General features: G+C 41.7%; 1 protein-coding gene across 1 annotated transcript in view; it reads right to left on the bottom strand.

Annotated features, from left to right (window-relative positions):
- Window positions 1-1,758: 1,758 nt before the first annotated feature.
- The window catches only part of ZNF532 (zinc finger protein 532), a 51,291-nt gene continuing 31,452 nt past the window's right edge, over window positions 1,759-21,597 (bottom strand). Inside the window, 5 exon segments of the mRNA XM_075739776.1 lie at window positions 1,759-4,071; window positions 5,895-6,042; window positions 7,774-7,886; window positions 13,907-14,185; window positions 17,598-17,760. Of these exon segments, the coding sequence (XP_075595891.1) occupies window positions 3,577-4,071; window positions 5,895-6,042; window positions 7,774-7,886; window positions 13,907-14,185; window positions 17,598-17,760 (1,198 nt within the window). The 3' untranslated portion in view covers window positions 1,759-3,576.

Genomic DNA, 21,597 nt, shown 5'->3' with positions numbered 1-21,597 from the left:
ACCAGGTATAACGAGCTGCCCTTGGTGGGTGTCCTGCTGTACGCTGTGAAGAAGATTGGCCTTCCTATCGCTCCTGTCCTTCCTCCCATTCCCACACTTTGGGAGCCTCTCCAGAGAATTCGTAATTCAGGGCTTGCTTCCTGCTCCCGAGAGGAACACCCCGAACTCGCAGCAAACACACCCCAAGCTGAAGTTGCTTGAATTCGGAGAGCAGCTGTGAGCGTCATGGCTCAGGCTGTGCCCCGGCAGGAGCCTTGGAAGCCAATCTGTGTGTTTAGGGTTAGAGCTGCTCCTTTTCAGCCAGCACAACTGACAGCCAGGACGGAAAAGGAGGGGAGGCCACAGATTCATTCCGTTTCGTTCCCTCTGCTGTGGCTCTCCAGCACCTCTCCCCGGGTGCCCAGTGTGCTGTAGCTGTGCCCAGCTGCTTGCTGCTGGTTCTTTGGCATGCAAACGCACAGAAAACTTCTTCCCCATTCCCTTCCCTGTGCCATCCCTGCTGGCTCTACGGCACCGTGCTGTCCCTTGGAACCCCTTCGTTTGACACGCGCCTCGCAGCAAGGAGGTGGCCTTACCCCCTGCTCAGCCTCTCCCGCAGAGCAAGCGAAACCTTCACCGGACCAGCGCTGGATACGGTGACTAGCCACCCTCCGAGTCAGTAACGAGTTCATTAATAAGGCGCTACACTTCCAACGTCCCCGTGTTGCACGTGGGGCTGCTACTTGCTTTTGCTTTTCCGTCTGATAAGCACGCGTGTCCCCGAGAGCTGGGTGGGCAGGGAGAGGACATCGGCACGCTTAGGACCACAACAAACTCACGCTGAGCAGTTTCGGGCAGCAAAGGAGCCGTGATTTCTGAAAGGGTCAGCCAAATAAAACGTCAAACTTTCTTCGCCCAAGATCGAGTAAAATAGCAATAAACAAACAGGTTTGTCCTTACCAGGGAATCTCTGCTTGAACTTCCAAGCAGAAGAATCTCAAAAGGGAACTGGCAGAAGCATCACTCCTGGAGCAATGCTTGGGTGCTGCAAATCAGCCCTGGAAAGAGGGAGGGAGGTACCCAACAGGCCTTTTTCTCTACTAAAATCTAGGAACCTTGAATTACTCAGAAGATACAGAAGGAAAATCCCCCACGTCTGGAGGAGCTGGAGGACTAGGCAAGAAAAACTACGTGAGAAACCTTATGATATTAATTGTCCCACTAATCTTCTTTTTCTTCTTTTTCTCCCAGGTCTGGTATTTGGAAAAAGCCACGGTCCCCAAAAGAGGTTCTCCCCCTTCACCTGGTTGAGTGGATTTCTGCCTGCCGAAACCGTTTACCTGCAGGAAAAGTCACACTTTCCTGCCATACACGTGTGTGTTTGGCACATGTCTAGAGATTATGGGCAGTTCAAGACCCACTATCCCTTAAACCTTGCAAGAGATTACTAGGAGGGGAGTTAAATCCATCTTCCGATTAAAAGTGAACGGAGCCTACTGCCAAGTGCCGGCGGCCAAACCAGCTCCCGTGCGGACACGTAGAGCCCGTCACGGGGGAAAGGCGGGGGGGGGGGCCTTGCACTGCACACATCTGACCCGGGGAGCGGGCTGCGACCGCGCAGTGATTCGCATCGTGCCCAACAGCTTCCAGATGGCTTGGCGGCAGCTTTTAGCGGTTTGCCTCTTGGCAGCACCAACGACGATGTAAGTTACTGGTTCTCAGCATCCCTTGCAGGTGCAAGACAGTGCAAAGGGAAAACAAACAAAAGTATTAATAATGGCTGTGAAAATTTAACTTTTATTATCTGTTCACTGTATACAAAACACCATTCTGCATAGTGATAACTCATTTGTTGTACAGTTGACAGTGCACATCAACAAACAAGTGTTCAAGAGGTATACACTTAATGGAGAGGGCAGTGATGGCCAGTGTACGTTACACGCTAAGATCCTGCGACGCCAGCTGTATGCCTTAGGATGGAGAAGTACCTCATAACCACTCAATATGCGAGTAATATAAATGGGGTAACAAGCATTTACCAATGAACCAAATTAAGAATGAGGATGGAGAGAGAAAGCAGAACCCATGTATCCGATACACAATTTCCAGAGCGATTAAGAAGTTTTACAGAGGTGGCCGAGAAGGATCCATATTTTTTCAAACACTTCAATTTTTAAAACTGTTAAAATTTAATGATAAATAACAGAATCTCACAAATCTTTAGGGGCAAAATGCTCCACATTTATTTACATATGAAATGTGTTTAATACAGCTGTAATGGACATAGTGTATAGTAACATCTGACAGCAGCAAGACTTTTAAGGAACCAAACAATTACTACTGTATACCATGCAGCTATCTATATATACACAATTTGTTTTAAAAAAAAGTACAAAATTTTTTTTTAGGGATACATACAAGGTATAAAATGCAAAAACAAACCGAAAATATAACTCTCACAGAGAACTATATATGAAAGGGACAGTATGGTACCTTTTTGTACTTTGTGGTAGCGTAACTAGTGATGTGAGCTACGTTTGAAATGGCGGAACTAGCTCCTGTGGTCTGTGCTAAAGCTGAAAGCCCCGATTATACTGACACAGGCTGGTGTGTTGTGTTAGCCTCTCGACAGCTGTGGCTGTATGTGACACTGAGCACCAGAACATTTGGCATTAGCGTACAGAGCTGGGAAATACCAACCCCTGTAGCAAGGGTTAACTATTTTCTTTCAAGATCCAGAAATAAAGGAAAATACATAGTGCTGCGTACTTACTTCTATATAATGTTTAATAAATTACATGACAAAAAACATCATCATTATAAACCTATTCCTCTAATGACATCTTATTTGTTAAATCCAGAGCAGCCTCAGCCCTTTTGTAACAATTGAGCTTTGATCACAAGCACCTGATGGCCTAAAAAATCACTTCATGATACAGAGAGTTGTGCAATTACACTTTTCAAAAGTACTTTAGCATTCTAGGGGTCTGCACCTGTTCTGGTGTTGCCACCTAAAACCAGCACTGCATTTTACATATGCAGTGGTACTTTTTTTTTTTTTTTAAATATGTATTTCCTAAGAGAAAATTTAAAAGCTTCCTTAGCCATTTAGAAGCACAAGTTCTTAGAATTTAAAATCTCCCCTTAGCTTGCTTCCCTTCCCCACTCCCCTTCAAGCACTGCCTCCTGAAGCTCTTCCATTAGCCGAACGAACTTTCAGAAGCATTCAAATAAGAAACAGTTTAAGAGAACCTAAGGAACTGCCCCAGCCTTCAGAACTCTGTTTTAAAGAAACTTACTAGAAAAAAACAGAAACAAAACAGAAAAACCCAAATTTTCCACTAGATACCAATACAAACACATAACAAAGAGTATAAAAGTTATTTAGTTTAAATATATACAAACTCTTTTCAACTCAAATACTGCTTCAATGGTTTTGAGGGTATAGACAATGAGGTGAAGGGGACACTTTTATGCAGAATATATTGCAACAGCCTGAACAGTACTGTTAACACTATTATACCTTGAACTTTCTGTAGCAAAAATGTCATTAGTATTCCAATGTGGAGAGAGATTTCTGCGTCCCAAATAATCTGATCACTTTTCAGCTGAACTCATTCTTTTTGACTTAATGAAGGCCATGCCATGTGTTCTCATGTGAGTGTTTAAGGCCGCTTCAGTTTCAAAAGTCTTTGCACACACTTTGCATCTTCTGTCTGATGCCGTACTGTCAGATGATTCATCCTCGTGATTGGGTTTGTTTTCTTGCTGATTATCCTCCCCAGACCCATTTTGTTTTGATACTGGCTGAGGCTCCTTCAGCTTATGTACAATGAAGAGATGTCTGGAGAGGGACACGTGAGATGTGTAGCAGAGTCCACATTCCCTGCACTGGTATGAGGAGCCATCAGATTTATGCTGAGGAATATGTTCATGAAACTGGAGAAGATTTTCTGTTGTAAAGCCACAAACAGCACACTTGTGAACTTTAAAAACATTTATCTTTAGCTTCTTCAATGGCTGAGTGATTGCACCTCGTGGAGGCCTGAATTCCAGGACAGGTTCTTCCAATTTACGCTTCGGACTAGGAACCTGCAAAGAGCCATAAATGCTATATCATATAAGCATAAATACGCAGTTCTTTTCATAACTATTTGTGACTTGCAAGCTGCAAAAACTTTCCCTTAGTAGATTCCAGTACAACATTGATAAATACAACATTTAAAATAATACAAGCAAGTGCATGTCGTACACGTTGGAAAACTAGGGGGTTTCTTTACTATAAATTGCACATAGAATTTGTGCTGTCAGCTCTGATAGAGGTACAGTATCTAATACATTATATTGAATAAATATTTGCTAGCGTAACTGCATCCAAATACACACACCAATGAGACATCAATTCTGTACAGAACAGAGAGTACCAGTCTAGGAACTTTTCAGCACTACCTTCTGGAACTCCATTTTCATTACTTCATATTATTTCATGCCTGAAATTTGACTTCACAGATTCTCTCCTGATTGTTAGTAACCAAACTAACATAGTGCCAAAGGATGAATCAACATGCATAGGTTTTTTAAAGTAAACTGATCATTTTTTATATTATCCTTGTTATTCCTCTGACATGAATAACCCTCAAGAATCCTCTGCATCCTATGCAGCTCAGTTATGCTCCATGATGTTTATGAAGACAATGTATACAGCTGCCGTATTTTCAATGCTTAAATAAGACGACAGTATGTTGGGCTGAGAGAAAGTCATATAAAGGACAATAGCAGATTTTAAAAAACGTGTATGTTTGTGTCTGTGCTGTCAGCTTGGGACATGCCATCGCAGGTAAAATTCTGTATCATATACAGCCCAAAACACTTAAAAGATGTTGTTAATCTCTGCATGTAGCAAGTCTTTGGACAGTACTGTCATCTTATTTTTGCTTTCCTCCTAACCCTCGTCATCAATAGAAGAATATTAAAGAATGGCTCAGTTGGAGGGGACCTGCAGGCTCCAACTGCCTGAGCCCTTCAGGGCTGACCAAAAGTTAAAATGTGTTATTAAGGGCCTTGTCCAAATGCCTCTTAAACCCTGACAGTCACAGGGCATTGACCACCTCTCCAGGCAGCCTGTTCCAGGGTCTGACCACCCTCTGGGTAAAGAAATGCTTCCTCATGTCCAGTGTGAGCCTCCCCTGGTGCAGCTTTGAACCAGTCCCACGTGTCCTGTCGCTGGATCCCAGGGAGAAGAGCTCAGCACCTCCCTCTCACGTCCCCTCCTCGGGAAGCTGTACAGAGCGATGAGGTTGCCCTCAGCCCCCTTGTCTGCAAACTAGACCAACCCCGAGTCCTCAGCCGCTCCTCAGAGGACATGCCTTCCAGTCCTGTCACCAGCTGTGTTGCTCTCCTCTGGACACATTCGAGCACCTTCATGTCCTTCTCCAATGTTGGGGCCCAGAACTGCACACAGCACTCCAGGTGAGGCTGCACCAACACCACGTACAGTGGGAGATCCTGCTGTATTTCAATCATCAGACTGAAAGCAGTTTCACTATAAAATTTGTATCAAATAAGCTCAAGGCTGGGTATTTGGAAGAAGGTCACAATGCTTCTACATAACCTGTGGCTTTTCTACAGCTATGAGAGGACTTGGTTGCAGAGGTTTTGAAAGGTGCTCTTGAAACAAACCACTAAGGGTAAGTTATATTCTCCATCATTCAGTGATTAAACCAAAGTCTTTCCAAAAACATGTTCTAGTTCAAGCATGACAGAATCTGCAGGAACCTTTGAGACATTTTTTGGGCTCTGTTTCACACATCATCAGACATTTATAGGATCAAAATACCTGCATCTATTTAAAGATCCCGAATGTATACCCACAAAAAATCACTTTCAGTGATGGAATGAATCTTCTAAGCGATTACCTTTGTGTCTTCTTTTACTTCCCTTTCTTCCATATTGGTTGCTTCAGTCATTTCTTTCACATCAGGGTCTTTAATGCCATGCATCAACTGAATATGTTTTTCCAACATCAACCGTTTGGTAAAAGTACGTCTTGAATCTGGGCAGTGCCTACATAAACACAAAGCAGACATGCACACGTTCAAATGCCATGCTTAACAAAAGTCATAGTATTCTGAAGAATATAAATCAGACTGGTAAGTAAATCCAGACTACAGTACAATCTACTGAAGATAGCAACAATGTTTTTCCTACCAATTGCACGGGTAAGTATCAGAAGAAAATGAGCATAACTACGAAATAAAACTAGAAATGTTTGAGCAATTTATATTCAGAGCAAATGAGAAGTTCTCTGAAGGTTATATCCAAAATGGTACAAAGTGTGAGTCAGAGCAAAACCTGGGAGCATCCGAATTTGTTTCGTGGGCCTCTGCTAACATCACCAAACTGTACATTCTATCAGACACTATCCCAAGTTGTCTTTCATTTAAATTTCATAGGGAAAGCAACTGCCTTCCACGTAGGATGAATGCTAGCTCCAAATGACACTTAATTCTGCATTCAAATCCAAGTATTTTAACTCCTTGGAACCAGTAATTCCTTCTCACCTCCCTTTCCAACCTCACAGTAACCAGCAGAACAAACTTGTCTTTCACAATCTGTGCTTTGTTCTCCCGCACAGAATGAGCTGCATCACTTCTAAACCTCTCCTGTGCTTTTGGGAAGTGTCTTTCTCCTGAGCTCCAATGTTGTAACATACCGTGCAGGCATCTGGAGGAGGGATGGCCAAACAAGAACTGCAGGGGAGAAGTTAAACTGTAATATTCTCTTTCTGAGTCTCCCTCCTAAGTTTTAACTTTTTAAATACTGTTTCATTTAACTTTATTTAAAAAAAAAAAGGAAAAAAAAGAGAGTACTGTAGGCAATCTGAAATGAAAGCAGAGAACCATAATAAGCTTTCTGCTCAAAGGGTATGCAAAAACCAGACACTTGCTACTTGTCATATACCAAGACAAAAATCTCTAGGCTAGCCAGCTCTTGTGGGTTAAGAACAAATTAAGGGTACATTAGAAACAATCTGATGCATGGGTCGTGTCAGGCAACCACGGCGCAAGGAGACGGGAGGTTAGAAAGCACTTTGTTGGAACGCTCTGCTATGCACGGCAGTCTCCAGTTTGTCGCTGGCCCTCGTGGGCCTCCTGCTTTCCGTAACGGAGCAGAGATCGTACTACGGCAGAAAAGGGGCTGTTAGGATCTCAGCCACAGAGAACGGCTGCAGCTTGCAGCTCCCTTTTCAGAAGTTCAAACTCAGTCCCACAACATGCAAATACAGACAAAACTATGAATGAAGAGATATAACAGAAAGTTTGTATTATCTATCTTACCTGATTGACATGGATTTTTCTATTAAATTATGTATCACCTCTCCAGCCACTTAAACATCGCTAAGAATTTTTAGACATTACACACAGTTTTATGTATGAGAAAAATACTAGAAATACTGGCTTTTGTAGATTAGAAGAGTGGGTTGTATATTTGAGAGACTATTGAAAACCACGTTCAGCACTGTAGAACTATCAGCCACGCACTCTCAGCTCAGTGGTTTCAGATTTGCTTGCCAAAGCCCCTGAAAGACAGACGACTTTATGTACGTGCATTCTCAGTAGCCTGCTATGTTTTATGTGTGCAGGATAGCCTAGATAGTTTGGCCTATGCATCTAAATACCCGATTCATTTGAATGAATAAGACACTGCCGTTTATACAACCATGGAAAGAAATTCAACTAACAACTTTTTTTGTTGGTTTATACTCTGTTTGTAAATAAATAAAGTAGAACTTACGAGCACGTATAAACCTTCCTAATGCCTTTGTGCTTGATACGATTGTGACGACATAAACTATGGGATGAACTGAAAGATTTGTCACATTGTCTACATGGATGTTTCTTCATTTGCTTTAAAAAAAAGAAAAAAAATACATTAATTAAAAAAACTCAGTAAAAATAGTTCATGTGCCGAACCTTTTAATAGGAAAGAAACACCACTTACCAGTGTCTGGTACTGCATCTTCGAGTACACACCACTCCTACAGCAACACTGCGCAAGTCAGAGGACCTGGACCTCTTTCAAGGCAGTGTGGCCAGCATGAGCTACACGCGTCTATCACCAGTTGCAAACCAGTGTCACAGACTGGGGACAAAGGGAATTTCTCCCACCAGAAAAGAAAGGAAGATCAGTGGATTATTTCTGGATCAGTGAAGGTGGCACAGTGAGAGATTCGCTTTCACTATAACGTACCCTTCCCATCACCAAACTAGGTCTGCAGTTGCTGACTGGGAGCCTACCAGTCACCCGCAAGGAGGGGTGAAGAGACCAAAGCAAAACGTCACGGACACTGACACACTAACAGTGCTCGGAAGAGTCATGAAGAAATGAGAGCTGTGGTCCGATGCCAACCTGAGCGACATCTGTTTGGGGAATTATGTGGGGTTTATATTACTGTTTGGTAAGGAGAAAGAAAAGGAAGCTGAAAAGGACGGAGTGATCTCCATCTATGTCATTCCAGCCGAACATGGCCACAGGAGCTCTAGTATCTGAAGACATTACATCTCCAAAACTGCAGACTATACAAGCCCCAAGAACGAATGACATAGCCCGGTCCCTTAAATTCCATCAGCCCTAGAACTCAGTTCAAATAGCACGTCTCACCAACAGGAGCAGCTGCAGTAAGGAAATGGAAATATCCCGGTCAGATTTCCTGCTTCCTTTCACGGGCAACTAGATTGTTCAAGCTCATATCTGTAATTTTTGCTGTTTTGGCAGTAACAAAGAAATCGAAACAACATCTTGGAAATTAAAATCTAATTGAAGCCCTTTCCAGATTACTTTTCCAGTTTACTTTTCAAAAATCCAGTCAGGGCCAGGATCCCACACTTATCACTCAGTATGATTCCTGACAGAATCAAGGTGTCCTGGCTCTGAAGAACAAATGGATTTTATTGGAACCTCCCCAAAGAAATCTGGATCGCATGGACCCAGATTTTGAGTGTTCCAGTCTGACGGAGGGCTCGTGCCTGCTAGTCAGGTACAAGTGAAGGAACAGTTTCATACAATCAGTCAAGTATCTAGAAGGAAAATCATGTTCCACAGATTCCTTTTTCCTGCTCTAGCAGCAATCATAGTTTTCCTTCATAGTTTAAATAACATTCTCTTTCCTGCATTTACTGGGAAACTGAAAAAAAACCAAATAATTTTATTCTACTATTCCAACTGAGGCCACTGAGCAAAAGACTTGGATCAACACTTGAAACTGGACCCTTCTTGACTCTTCTGGAGAATCCATCCAAGATCTGTCCCTATGTTCCAAAGCACTCAATAGCAAAGATTGTCTTCACAGAATAATGTAAAGGGTTTGGCTCACTTATTCTTACCTTCTGAGGAAGCAACAAATTCCTAAACAATGGAGATGCACAATAATCCACACGGACATTTTAATATGACAGGAGTCATTCTCTGCTGCCTAATATTAATCAGTAATAGTAATAAAAAAAGAAGTCTCAATCCTAAATACTAACAAGCTCAAGCCATACAGAAATGCTTAAGGAACAGAAAAACATCCATCTTATACTTGTGTTCTGTGCTGAACTTTATGTTGATGTTCATATTCTCCCTAATGGCTACATTGCTCAGAACAGCTACAGACAAGCCAGTGGAGATCTGTGGCGATCTGTAGAGGTGATGTCATTACTGAAAAATTATCATTTACTGCAAAGTTTGGAGTGAATGGTGGAAGGTTTGTGCACGGCAAAACGGGATGTCTGAAACAGCTGAAAGAGTACGAGCTCTTACAGTGAGATGAGAGACCTTTTGCTATCAAGACCAAAATCACATTGAGTGTGGGTGAAGGAAAGAAAAGCGGTTTTGAAAGGTCATTCACGCACATGTGAAGCAGCCCATTAGGAAACATGATATGGTAATTTTATTGGGGCTAGTCAACATAACGCTATTAGAGGCACAGTACTGTTCAACCTAGACTTCCTTTTCATGTTTAAAGGCCAATTAAAACCAAAGGAAATCAACATAGTTTGCTCTTAAATTGTAAAAGGTGAAAACCTTACAGTGTGTACACACAGTGCGTACTCATTAATGCTAATGCATTAATCAATAACTTTTGCAGTATGCTTATGATTGCAATGCTCTGGAAGAAAAAATAAAATAAAATAAAATACAAAATAAAATGTCATATTAGGGTTTCTATCAAGAAACAGCCCTGCATCATGCTGTGCAAGCATACAAGCTCAACCAAGGCAGCTCACGTACCTTTGCAAAGGCCACTGCACAGTGCAGATGCATCAAGCGCTTTGTCAGAAAAGCAGCAGGAGGCCTGTGCTCAGTAGGACCCAGTCCCTCCCAGAGCACCAGGGCCACTACCTGGGGTATCCAGTCATGACACCACACTCGTTCTGAATTTGTTGGGAAGATTCTGGATAGAGACCCAAATAGGATTTTGGATGCATTAATCTCTGCAATGACAGCCAAACCCAAAAGAACTGAACAATTAGTTCTGTAATTAGGTGCAGGAGGAGCTGTTGTAGAGCATCCTGTCTTTATGGGAAGAAAGAGGATGTTCAAGCAGATGCACAGCAGCTCGGAATTGGTAAAGCAATTCCTGCTTAGAAAACATCTGTCTTTTCGTAGAAACACCCTTACACACAAGCCCTAGGAAGCTGGACATATGTCTGCCCGGCTGAGTGCAGACATACACGATTCAGCTTCAAGCCAGGAGTTGTACAGACTTGTTAGAACCACTCTCTGTCTGGGCTAATAACATTTATTATTATTTTTTAAAACAGCACTTTTAAGATCAGGCACAGTCACACCGAGGTGGCCACAAATTTTCCTACCCTACAGCTGGCTTACCTTCAACCAGCTCAAGAAGTGGATACAGAAAATGTGAATCTATCTGTCTGTGTAGATATTTCCCAGTAAGGTCTGGAAACCGAAGAATCTGTCCAAAGAGGATATACATGGCAATACCTCTCCTATGAATACCTCTGAATAATCCAGCCTGGGATCAGCTAAGAAGCATTACAGCTCCAGACTTTCACTCTGACCCTGCAAAAGCAGCAATTAGAAGTTTGAAACTAGTTATTTTCAAATACCTTACATGACAATGGACTTTGTGAATAGCTCATTAATTGCTTCACTGAAGTTTTTAACAAACATTCTCCACAGATCATTTTAGAGCTTTTAACCCACACCTATTACTCTTAGGAAAAAGAGACTATTTATTAGACCCATTTCAGATACTTGGTTATATTATGCTCATTTCTAGTCTCTCTACAATAAAATGTATCCATAAAAGTTTAGGTTTTCAATATAGTTATTTTGAAAGCTAACAATTACTGAAAATTTCAAGAGGTCTGGAAGGAACATAGCCACTGGTCTTTATCACCCATTTCTGAAAGACATGGAGCTGTCTATTCATTTTTTTTTATATATATATGCCTCCTGTGTTATTCAACAAACCACTTGAATAGGGATAAAAAAACCACATAAATGTAAGCAATGAAACAGGCCTGTGGGCCAGTGTTTGAGTGTAACAGTTATCTAATATTTCATAATAAGGGCTGTTCTTGAGGTAACCTTGGACATTCTTATTAAACATCAGAGACGGAAAGATACATATTTAAATCTAAAATTTAGAAAGCATTATCAATGTGTTACTAGCCTTATTTTACATGCCTTCTGCCACCTTGCTGTAGATGTGATCGGACTGGGTATCTTTCTCTAGTTCGCTCTGAAGTGATGGTTTCATAGGGAGGTTGTGTTAAGAATTGCATCAATGTAAAATGCATCTGGTCTCAAACTTACTTCTGTTTGTCGGTAAAAGCACTGATGGATTAATATTTGGACTAACAGACAAAACAGAGTGGACCAACAGTTTGTATGCTGCTAAAGAGACCGATTTTGACATTTTAACAGTCAAATGACTGTATGAGTGTTACAAGATGAGAAACAAGTATTCAGTGCATAGGCATGCCACAGGGACCGTAACACATTTTATGGAGTTTCTTTATAGACACTACCTAGCAGAAATGACAGGAATATACCTGCTAGGCTTGAAACTGAAGCAATTAACAGTTCCTCAGTGACTTAAACGGACAGAAATGCAAAAATGGTCTTTTAAAGCAAACAGAGAAATCAAATGGAGTCCACATAATCTCAGCTGTTTGTCTACTTCTCATGCCCTCAAGCTGCAAAAGGAGAACCAGATAAATGTGGTTCTGTGAATCATAATTTGTGTGTTTCATTCCAAGGGGGACTGGCAATGCAGTTACAGGACTCTACAGCAGGAAGGCTGAAAGACTAGAGTGGGAGTTACTGAAGGCAAAGAGAAACATGGAAATAGTCTCCTGTCGGTCAGGCTTGGGTGCTATTTGCTTGAAGTTGTCTTAAGAAAATTAGAGATGACACCCAGTAGTCTGGCATTTTCAGCTTTTCCATAAAATGTTTATAAACAGAATAAAATAATTTGCACAACAGCTTTAGAGATAAGCACTGTAATTTGAAGGGACACAGAAACCTCTGGAAATGTGCTATCATTTATTACAGCATATTAGCATCCCGAAAACCACCGATTTTCATTCAGGATTACTCTTTGCCACTTAGACAAAGTAAGTCTGCTTTCCCTTCCAGTTCTGCTCTTCTTCTGCAGTGCAGTGCAGCGCAGTGCAGCACATTAGTTTAATTACCTGCCTCCCAACCGAGGAAAGAATCAGACCATTTTCCCTAGCACAGACTGACAGGCAGGACTGGACAGCAGACAACTGCTGTGTGTCAGTATCAGGCTGGAGCTTATAGGATCCCAGATGGGTTTGGGTTGGAAGGGACCTCACAGCCCACCCAGTCCCACCCCCTGCCGTGGGTAGGGACCCCCTCCACTAGCCCAGGTTGCCCAAAGCCCCATCCAGCCTGGCCTTGACCACTGCCAGGGAGCCAGGGGCAGCCACAGCTTCTCTGGGCAACCTGTGCCAGGGCCTCAGCACCCTCACAGGGAAGGATTTCTGCCTCCCATCCCATCTCCATCTCCCCTCCTGCAGCTTCAGGCCATTCCCCTTGGCCTGTCACTCCCTGTCCTTGGCACCAGCCCCTCTCCAGCTTTCCTGGAGCCCCTGCAGGGACTGGAAGGGGCTCTAAGGTCTCCCCGCAGCCTTCTCTTCTCCAGGCTGAACAACCTGCTACAGCTTCCTACGGTCTGTCTCAAAGGCAGCTAAGAAGGATTCGTTTCACTATTGCCTACCTGCCAGTCTTCTCAATTTTGTTTAATTGGAAAAGCCATGGGATGCAGCAAGGATGTCAAGTTGTCCTTCTGCTGACCTGAGAATACAGCATTCCCATCTTTCGCTTTTAATCCATTTTAAGTAAGCTATCTCAAATCCAGCTGCTTTAAATACAAAATTCATCTTGTTCAACTCAGCTGACTTGTTGGCTGAAACTACAGGTCTAAGATTAGAGCAACAGCTCGACCTTAGAGTGAGTCTACCTTAAAATGAAATGCTGTTTGGCACTCATTGGACCAGTAAAACAGGACTCCATTCCCCAAGTCTAACAGTTATTGAACTTTCAAGAGAGAGAGGGAACTGAGAAGGCACAAAGGAGGAAATAATCAGAACAGATGACTTGGATGAAATACTGGAATATCTTTTGCTCTTTCCATCTTGAAGAAATCTTGGTACTGGATGAACAAGCCTACAATTAAGTAAGAGCATATGGATTTTCTCAGTGGAACTATGTAGAAAATGACAAAAACTAAGCAGCCAAAGAGAGAAATATGAAATAGATACAAGAACAGAGAAGAAAAACGATGGAACTTAAAGGAATTATTTGCAAAACCACAACTGAATTTGGAAAAAAAATGACTTCATATTTCAGGTTTAACTCACTTTTTTGTAATTGAATATTATTCATTTACCTTTCCATGTTCTTTCCTCATGTGAGAGATGTAAACGTCTCTCTGAGTGAAGAGCCTATCACACTCCCAACATGTCCAGCCAGGATTAGCGACTTTTTTAGGCTCAGCTTTCTTTATGGGAGAAGGAGATTTCTTCTCCAACTTTTCTGTTCCGTTGATGGATTTTGTGTCCTCTTTGTTGTGACTGGCTGAGTTCTGAGTTGTGGGTTTAGTACTGAGAGGCAGATGTATCCCCAGGTTTGGTGGCCCCTCAACACTTTTCAAAGTTCCATGCATAGACTACAATAAAAGAGATAAAAAAAAAGTACAAAACTAATATAGACATATACAGCTGTATTGACAAAATGCAAAGACTCTCTGAATCAGGTCTTCACTTACGTCGTCATACTATTATCAGAACACATTCTTAAAGAAACATGATTAAGTAAAGGCAAGGCCTGGCGTAGAGAGAAACTGGCCAACAGCAATAACAGACACCACCTATAGCTAAAGAAAAGTTTTCTTCAGTGGCTAGATGTTTTCACAAAAAAAAAAAAAAGAGACTTTGTAAGTTAAGTTTAAATTGGTGTTTAATAGGCAAGACAAAAGGGCTCAAGAAGTACTTTATGTCAAGTTTAATTTCTTGCTTTACTTAGCTAACACAGCTAGTTGAACATCCTCATTTCAAACTATGTGACTAGAGATTTCCAAGAAGGGAAGGTTTTTACTGACAAATTTTGATCTGGCACATTGGTTAATAAGACAAGAAAAGGCAACTCTGGAAAGATCAGGCAACTATATTGTTTACAATATATTAGTATTTTATGTTGAGGCTGAGTTAAGCCCCGTCTTATTCCACACTCAGGTTACAAGCACCCTAACTTAGGGCTACATTGCTAACAGTCCTTAGAAGCAAAGGTGTGTAGGGCTGATGGGGTCCCCAAGACCGGGGACAGCTAAAAGGCATCTAACAAGGTGTCTCAAGCCCTCTGCAGCTCTTAGGTTTATGTTTCCTCACAGATTTATTTCTAGACTTTAAGTAAACCATCAGTAAGAAGGGAAGAACTCTTCCAGCTCCTCCTTCCCCAACTTCTGGAGCCAGTGTCATATGCTGGTGTGATACCTGAGCATACAAAAAGATGACTAGTTCAGGAAGACCTGGGCTTCAGCTGTGTGTCTGAGTTTCATATATGAACATGGACACAGGAGGAACAAGTCAGCAGGGTTCTGGGCCAACAAAGATGACTGCAGCCCAGACTTAACACAGTTGAACATGGATCCCACTATTGAGGTCTCTTTCACATCTAAAAGACTAGCCATCCCAAACATAATTATTTTTCCTACAGGTAATCTCAGAAACAAAAAACCACTCAATACATTCTTGATTCTGAGAATATAAGAATACAAATCTGATACTCCAGTATAATACTTCACTGTGAAGTTCATTCGTAAATCCTGTGGCTTTTGGGACTACCCACTGGCTCCACAGCAAATATCAACCTGATCTGTAGAACATGTTCTTCTATTTAACAACTTTTTAAAAGAAAAGCCAGTAATTAAAAAAACTAAAATGTTATTAAAAATCAAAGCACACAGGACCAACTGACTGGCTCTAAGTACAAACTGCAGTTGTGTAGCAAAGGAGGAGGTTGCCTGAAGTATCCCATTGCACCGGGACAAGAAAGAAGCACGCGGTAGGGGGGAAGGAGGTTCCTGTACTTTCAGGCAACTGAAGACTGACCTAGAGCTTCCATCCCTGCATGTAAAATGTTAGTACTCAACTTTCTAAATGTATTTTAAATACAATACTTGAAATTCAATTTCTTACTTGAAAATAAACCAAAAGCATTAAAGCATAACACGGAATCACAGTGATCACAGCACTTATCACCAGCAGAACTGGGAGCATTACACCTCCAGTCTAGACCTTCACCACCAGTACTCACTGGCTGTTAGAAATTTTCTGGTAGCTAGCCATTACGGAAAAATGAGACATACATTTTGCCAACAAGAAACATTCACATCTGCAGGAATTATTCTAGGTTATTTTTTGTAGCTTTAAATAACCTCCTTCTGAGCTCCTTTCTGTCCCTTTCTGTTCTATTTTCATCGAGGTCTTCTCTGCCTTGATGGTTTCTGTCTAGCCATACCAATTACTTTTTGTGCAGCCCCTTGTCTGGCACTCGTCCTCTCCCTGAGTCCTTTTCTGTTTTTACCTGCACCCTGTTAATGGGGTTTTTCATTCCTCCTTAACTGAAGTCCAATTTATACTTTTCTGCTGCTGTCCCTACTACTATACGCACATCCTAAATATAAAAGCACCAGCAATTCTGAATAAAAACAGTAATACTGTTACTGCATGTGTACGTTCTAATCCTCTAATTTTGTTCTCAAAAATGTCTGAATCATTTATAGTGAAACAGGCTAAAAAAATACTAGTTAAAAGTACAAACACTGGCACGGAATGCTAAAGCCAGAAGAAGACCATTTAAGGTATCTGGCATAAACGTAAGACAATTCTTACAGTAAACATGAACTAGTTCAGAAACAAAGCAAATACCCAGTCCTTGTATTTCTGAATGTCTTGGGTCAGCCATGCCCTATCTCCTCCTCAAGTTTAAGATCGGCTTTAAGACCAAGTGTTTTTTCCAAGACTCGTGATCTCGTTTTCAACACAACTTCAGAGACTTCTGAGGTTACAAATGCCATAGTTGAGACTAAAATGTAAAATGATGGTTACAACAGACAAGAAAGATGTCGGTTTTTCCATTACTCTAAATACAGGTTTTACTAAGTCTTATGTGTCACCGCAAGAGAAACCCACTGAATTAAGTGCTACCATTCTGGGCTGCAATACTGTGCAATGGTGTAAATAACCTCAACTGTTACTAGGCACCAGATCATGGTAATAAGGCATGAGAAATTTCAGCACTGCTGAAACAGATTTGATATATATAAACAGATTTGGTATATATAAAACAAGGTGACACAGTATATTTAAAATACACAGCTAACAAATTATAGCCAGGGGACTGCTGATTCTTAGTAACACAATTTGCAAGGATGACAGTAAATCTTCTGCAGTTGTAAGGGTATTAATGAGAAAACCCACTTTAAGTTTTTTTTCCAAAGCATAGAACCATAGAATTGTTTTGGTTGGAAAAGACCTTTAAGATCATCAAGTCCAACCATCCATGCATGTGTTCATGTTCGTATGTGAACACACACACACACAAATAACCTCTACATCTATTCAAGAAACATACCGGTTCCTACCGGTGAGTTCTGAACATCAAAGGTTTGATTTTACAATGTACTCAGCATTCTCAACTCCTAACAACTGGAAAAATACTTAGAATACTGTAAATAAGGCTCAATACTTATTAGGATCAGACTAACTTACTTCACTATACTCATTATTATTTTGATAAAATGACCTGTTAAATGCAATGCACTGACATATTCCTAGCATACCAAAATCAACATTCATATAGAAAAACCGATTACATCACAGATACACTGAAGACCACACAAAATATAACATTTTAACATTTGAGAACATTATTCACAGATTACTCTTTTGGAATTATTAACATCTCTCTCTTTCAGCAGTCGTCTTGTTATTCAGTGCTTTTTTTACAGTATTTTCTCACAGCATATATTGCATGACATATGGTATCTACGAACGAAACAAGAGAAGATGCCTACACACCTTGATATGATCCATCATAAGCTGTTTCTGTGCATATAGAAGAGAACAGTCTGGACACTTGAAAACAGACACCTTCTGGTTTTCAATGTGCTGATCAAAGTGGCGATAGAGCAAAGGTTGTAGAGTAAACACAGTGTCACACATAGAGCATTTATATATTATTCTAAAAACAGAAGTACAATAAACAATGTCAGTCATGTTGATGATCTATTTGCAAGAATCATGATGTTAACTTTTTTTTCTCAGCAGAGATAAGATCTGACATGTTTAAGCAATCATTTCACACTGCCTGAAAAAAGTTAAAATTAAACTAATTCAAAACATCCTCCAATTTAAAAATATGGGAGCAGCAGAAAAAAACAGAAAAACAGAAAGAAAAATCATTTAAAAGTGCAAACAAGAAGCAGAAAACAAGAGCATATGCCAGTTGCATATGTAACACCAACCCTGAAAGTTATATGTCTTCAGTTTCTGAACTCACGTTAGAACTAAAGGACAACATACCTGTTTCAGGTTGCAAAGGCAGTATGTTTAAGGGAGTGGACTGATTTGATCATAACTGGTAATACACTTCAAGATAAATTTATTTCTGGCAATGTATATGGCCTTGAACCTCCTGAATGCCAAGCCTAGACTCTGTTAATGCTCTGAAGCTGAAACTTCACAGGAGGGTATTTCCCTGTTTTGCAATTACAAGTCTTTTAAGAATCTGTCTATCGAAGCAACGCAGAGACACCACCAAACCCACAACTTCCTCTCTCAGAGCGTCTGCAACTTTGAAATTAGCTACCTACATCTCCCACTCTGATAGGCAACATTCCAACAAAAAATGTAACAAAAGCTATTTATGTTTTACTAGCTGTGTAATGGGTGAAGCAATGCATCTATTAATACCATTTCAAAAGTGCTTTAGGAATAGATATACCAATTAACAAAGAACTAGGTAAGTACTGGACACTAAAAGCATAGTCCCCTGAGAAGGAATATGGCAGCCAAAATTCTATATTACAACATCCTAAGAAAGTTATCAAACAATCCAAAAATAGTTGTATTTTTAGCAGATCCTTGTCAAGTGTCTGTCCAACAGACAAAAACCATAGGGAAGCCAGAAACATAATCCTCTGATCTAACTGCTGCAACAACTTCTACATGACAATAGTGTGAAGCTTGTTTCATTCTGCTGATGATTTTTATAATGAAAATTAGAGTTTAAATTGCACTCTAGGTAAGATACTTTGCTTGTTGGTTTTGCTGGCAACTAGAGGTGAGCCACAAGATTAGCCATTCACACTGCAAGTCTTTAATGTATCTATTTATAAATAGTAAATATTTCTAGTCTTTCTGAAACTTCATGCTTTTTTTTAACTTGGAATATCAAGAGAGGAAACAACAGGTGAAAGAAAAGTAACAAAGAAATTCCCATAGATCATGAGATGAAAGAGAAATCTAATCCATTAGCCATCAGCGGTGGTAATACTTCAGAAAAAACTTCCACTAAGACAAAAGAAACCCAACAGGAGGTGCTCCGTGCAATGACAGGTGCTTCCTCTGTGAAAGCAGTCTTCCTAATCCCACGATTAGAGGGCGATCTCTGTCCCTAAAGAACGACTTTTCATTAAAAAACCCACAACAAACCCTGCCTGCTAGAATGCTGAATCTTCTCCTATCCACATAAATGTTTCCAAGTCCTTTCTATACCCCTCCAAGCAATTATCATCAACAGTACACTGTTCAAGAGCTCTGAAGACCACTCTGCACTGTGGTGCGAGATGACAAGAGGGACATTGCTTCAATGTCCAAGCCATTCAGTGAGTCCAAGTATTTGAAATAACGAGAAATAGCACACTTAATCATATTAACTGTGAAAAATATAATTTTTGTGATATATCAAGCGGTCCCAGTTTCTCACATATAGGAAGATAAATTTATTATTCACGCAGCATCCTCTGACGACCTCTTGTACCGCTATTGTACTGCTTTCTGCGGTGCACCCTCTGCACGGGACGACGTACCCTGCCCAGGCACAGCAGAAGATCCAAGATACTCCTGCCAGCCTCACCTGGTGAGCACACAGTACTTTGAAAGGGCAGCCCGTCCCCATCCCCTGACCCCCCAACTACTGTCCATAAAAGCTTCTTAAATGTCACTCAAAACAAGTATTTTAGTTTCTCACATTATTACTGATGTATACCCCCTCAGAATCCTAACCTCTCAGACAATTCCCCTGGGAAAGGTGTTAAAGAGCTTGCCAGAAATAAGAAATGCTTCTTCATATTAACTGGCAAGAAAGAAACCCCAGGTTCCAAAAATGCAGTTTCACGTCACGTACTTCACATCAATATAAACCCACATATCTTACTAATAGTTTTAACTGAGATCGTAAGAGGCAAATTTCTGGGTAAAAAAGCCAGTGGATCACCACCCCAGGTGAACTGGGCACAGACAGAAGGAGAGTGAGCGTGGACCTCCCGGGCAGAGTGCTCCTGCAGGCAGGCTCTGTGGGACGCCCTGCTCAAGCTCCAAGGGGCAGAAAGACGCCCAAGGATTCACCGTGCCAGGGACCATCTCCCTTGGCCACAGCACACAGAGCTGCTGCGCCCACCGCACCATGCTCCACCATCTTAGTTCCATCTCAGCGGAGCAGTTACAGATAATTTAAAGCAGTGACTTTACTGTCAGCCCTCCTCACTCCAAGAAAAAAACCAGTTTTCTCACAAAAGTACTTGCTGCAGTTTTGTAACGAATCTGCTTGTAATGTCACAAGCTAGAGAGCTGGTACCAACCACACACAGTCCCTAATCCTGGGGCACCAAGTATTTGTCTTCTTCCCTTACGTCCTGTCCCCTTAGCACACAGTCCTACATCTCCGTCAGCACCTTTGTCCAGAAGTCAGGGAGCGCCAAGCCCGGTTACTAACTAAGCAGGGCATCGCAGCCTTTCCCCGGCAGGGTGATTTTCACCCTTCTGCTTGGTTGCTCACACGCCACCGCCAACATCCAGAACCCCAGCATTTGGGTGCCTGGTTGCCGAGCAGTCAATCCCATGGCTAGGTGCTAAAGAGACATTAGTGAAGTTACATTGTTCCAGGTTAGCAAGATGTACATAAAGACTGACAGAATTAAAAATAATTCTCTGGCTATTTCATGATGTGTATTTCTATTAGAACTGTATCTGTGGTGGAACTAGCTAGTGATCTCAGCTGGAACAATTTCAGGTCTGTAGTATATAAATTTATCATCATGGGGTTACATAATCTAATCAAATAACTATGATCTATTACATGCTTCAGATTCTTGTTCTATCTAAAGTACGGAACAGAAGACTACAGAATGGCTGAGGTTGGAAGGGGGCTCTCTTGAGGTGATCTTGTCCAAGCCCTGCGGGAAAGCAGGGTCAGCCAGAGCAGCTGCCCAGGACTGCGTCCCAGGCGGGTTTTGAATGTCTCTGCAGACTGAGCCCCCACAGCCTCTGGGCAGCCTTGTTCCAGTCTTTGACCACCCTCATAGTAAAAAAAACCAAAAACCCTGACTTCTTCTGTTCAGGTGGAAATCACGTTTTCAGTTTGTGCCCATTGCCTCTTGTCCCGCCTCTGGGGCACCACGGAGAAAAGTCTGGCTCATCTTCTTCTTGCCTTCCCATATGGTATTTGTACACATCAGTGAGGTGCTCCTGAGCCTTCTCCTCCCCAGGCCTGAACAGTCCCAGCTCTCTCAGCCTCTCTTCACAAGAGATGCTCCAGTCCCTTCCTCATCTCAGTGTCCCTTTGCTGGACTTGCTCCAGTACGTCCGTGTTGCCTCGCACTGGGCCCAGCACTGACTGCCCTGACCTGCTGGCAGCGCTCTTCCCACCTCAGTGACCACATCCCCGTGCAACGCAGCACTCGCCAGCGCTGACGGGGCAGAGGGAATCTGCTGCAAAGAAATGTGACATCTTCCCGAGTTCATCACGTAAAAATTATCTCTCTGAAAACACTAAGAGCTGAATATATGTATTTTCTAT

Source organism: Balearica regulorum, chromosome Z (assembly GCF_011004875.1).
Source record: "Balearica regulorum gibbericeps isolate bBalReg1 chromosome Z, bBalReg1.pri, whole genome shotgun sequence".
Classification (NCBI taxonomy): Eukaryota; Metazoa; Chordata; class Aves; order Gruiformes; family Gruidae; genus Balearica; species Balearica regulorum.
Note: the sequence above shows the minus strand (reverse complement) of the source record. Positions and strands in the feature narration are given on the sequence as shown.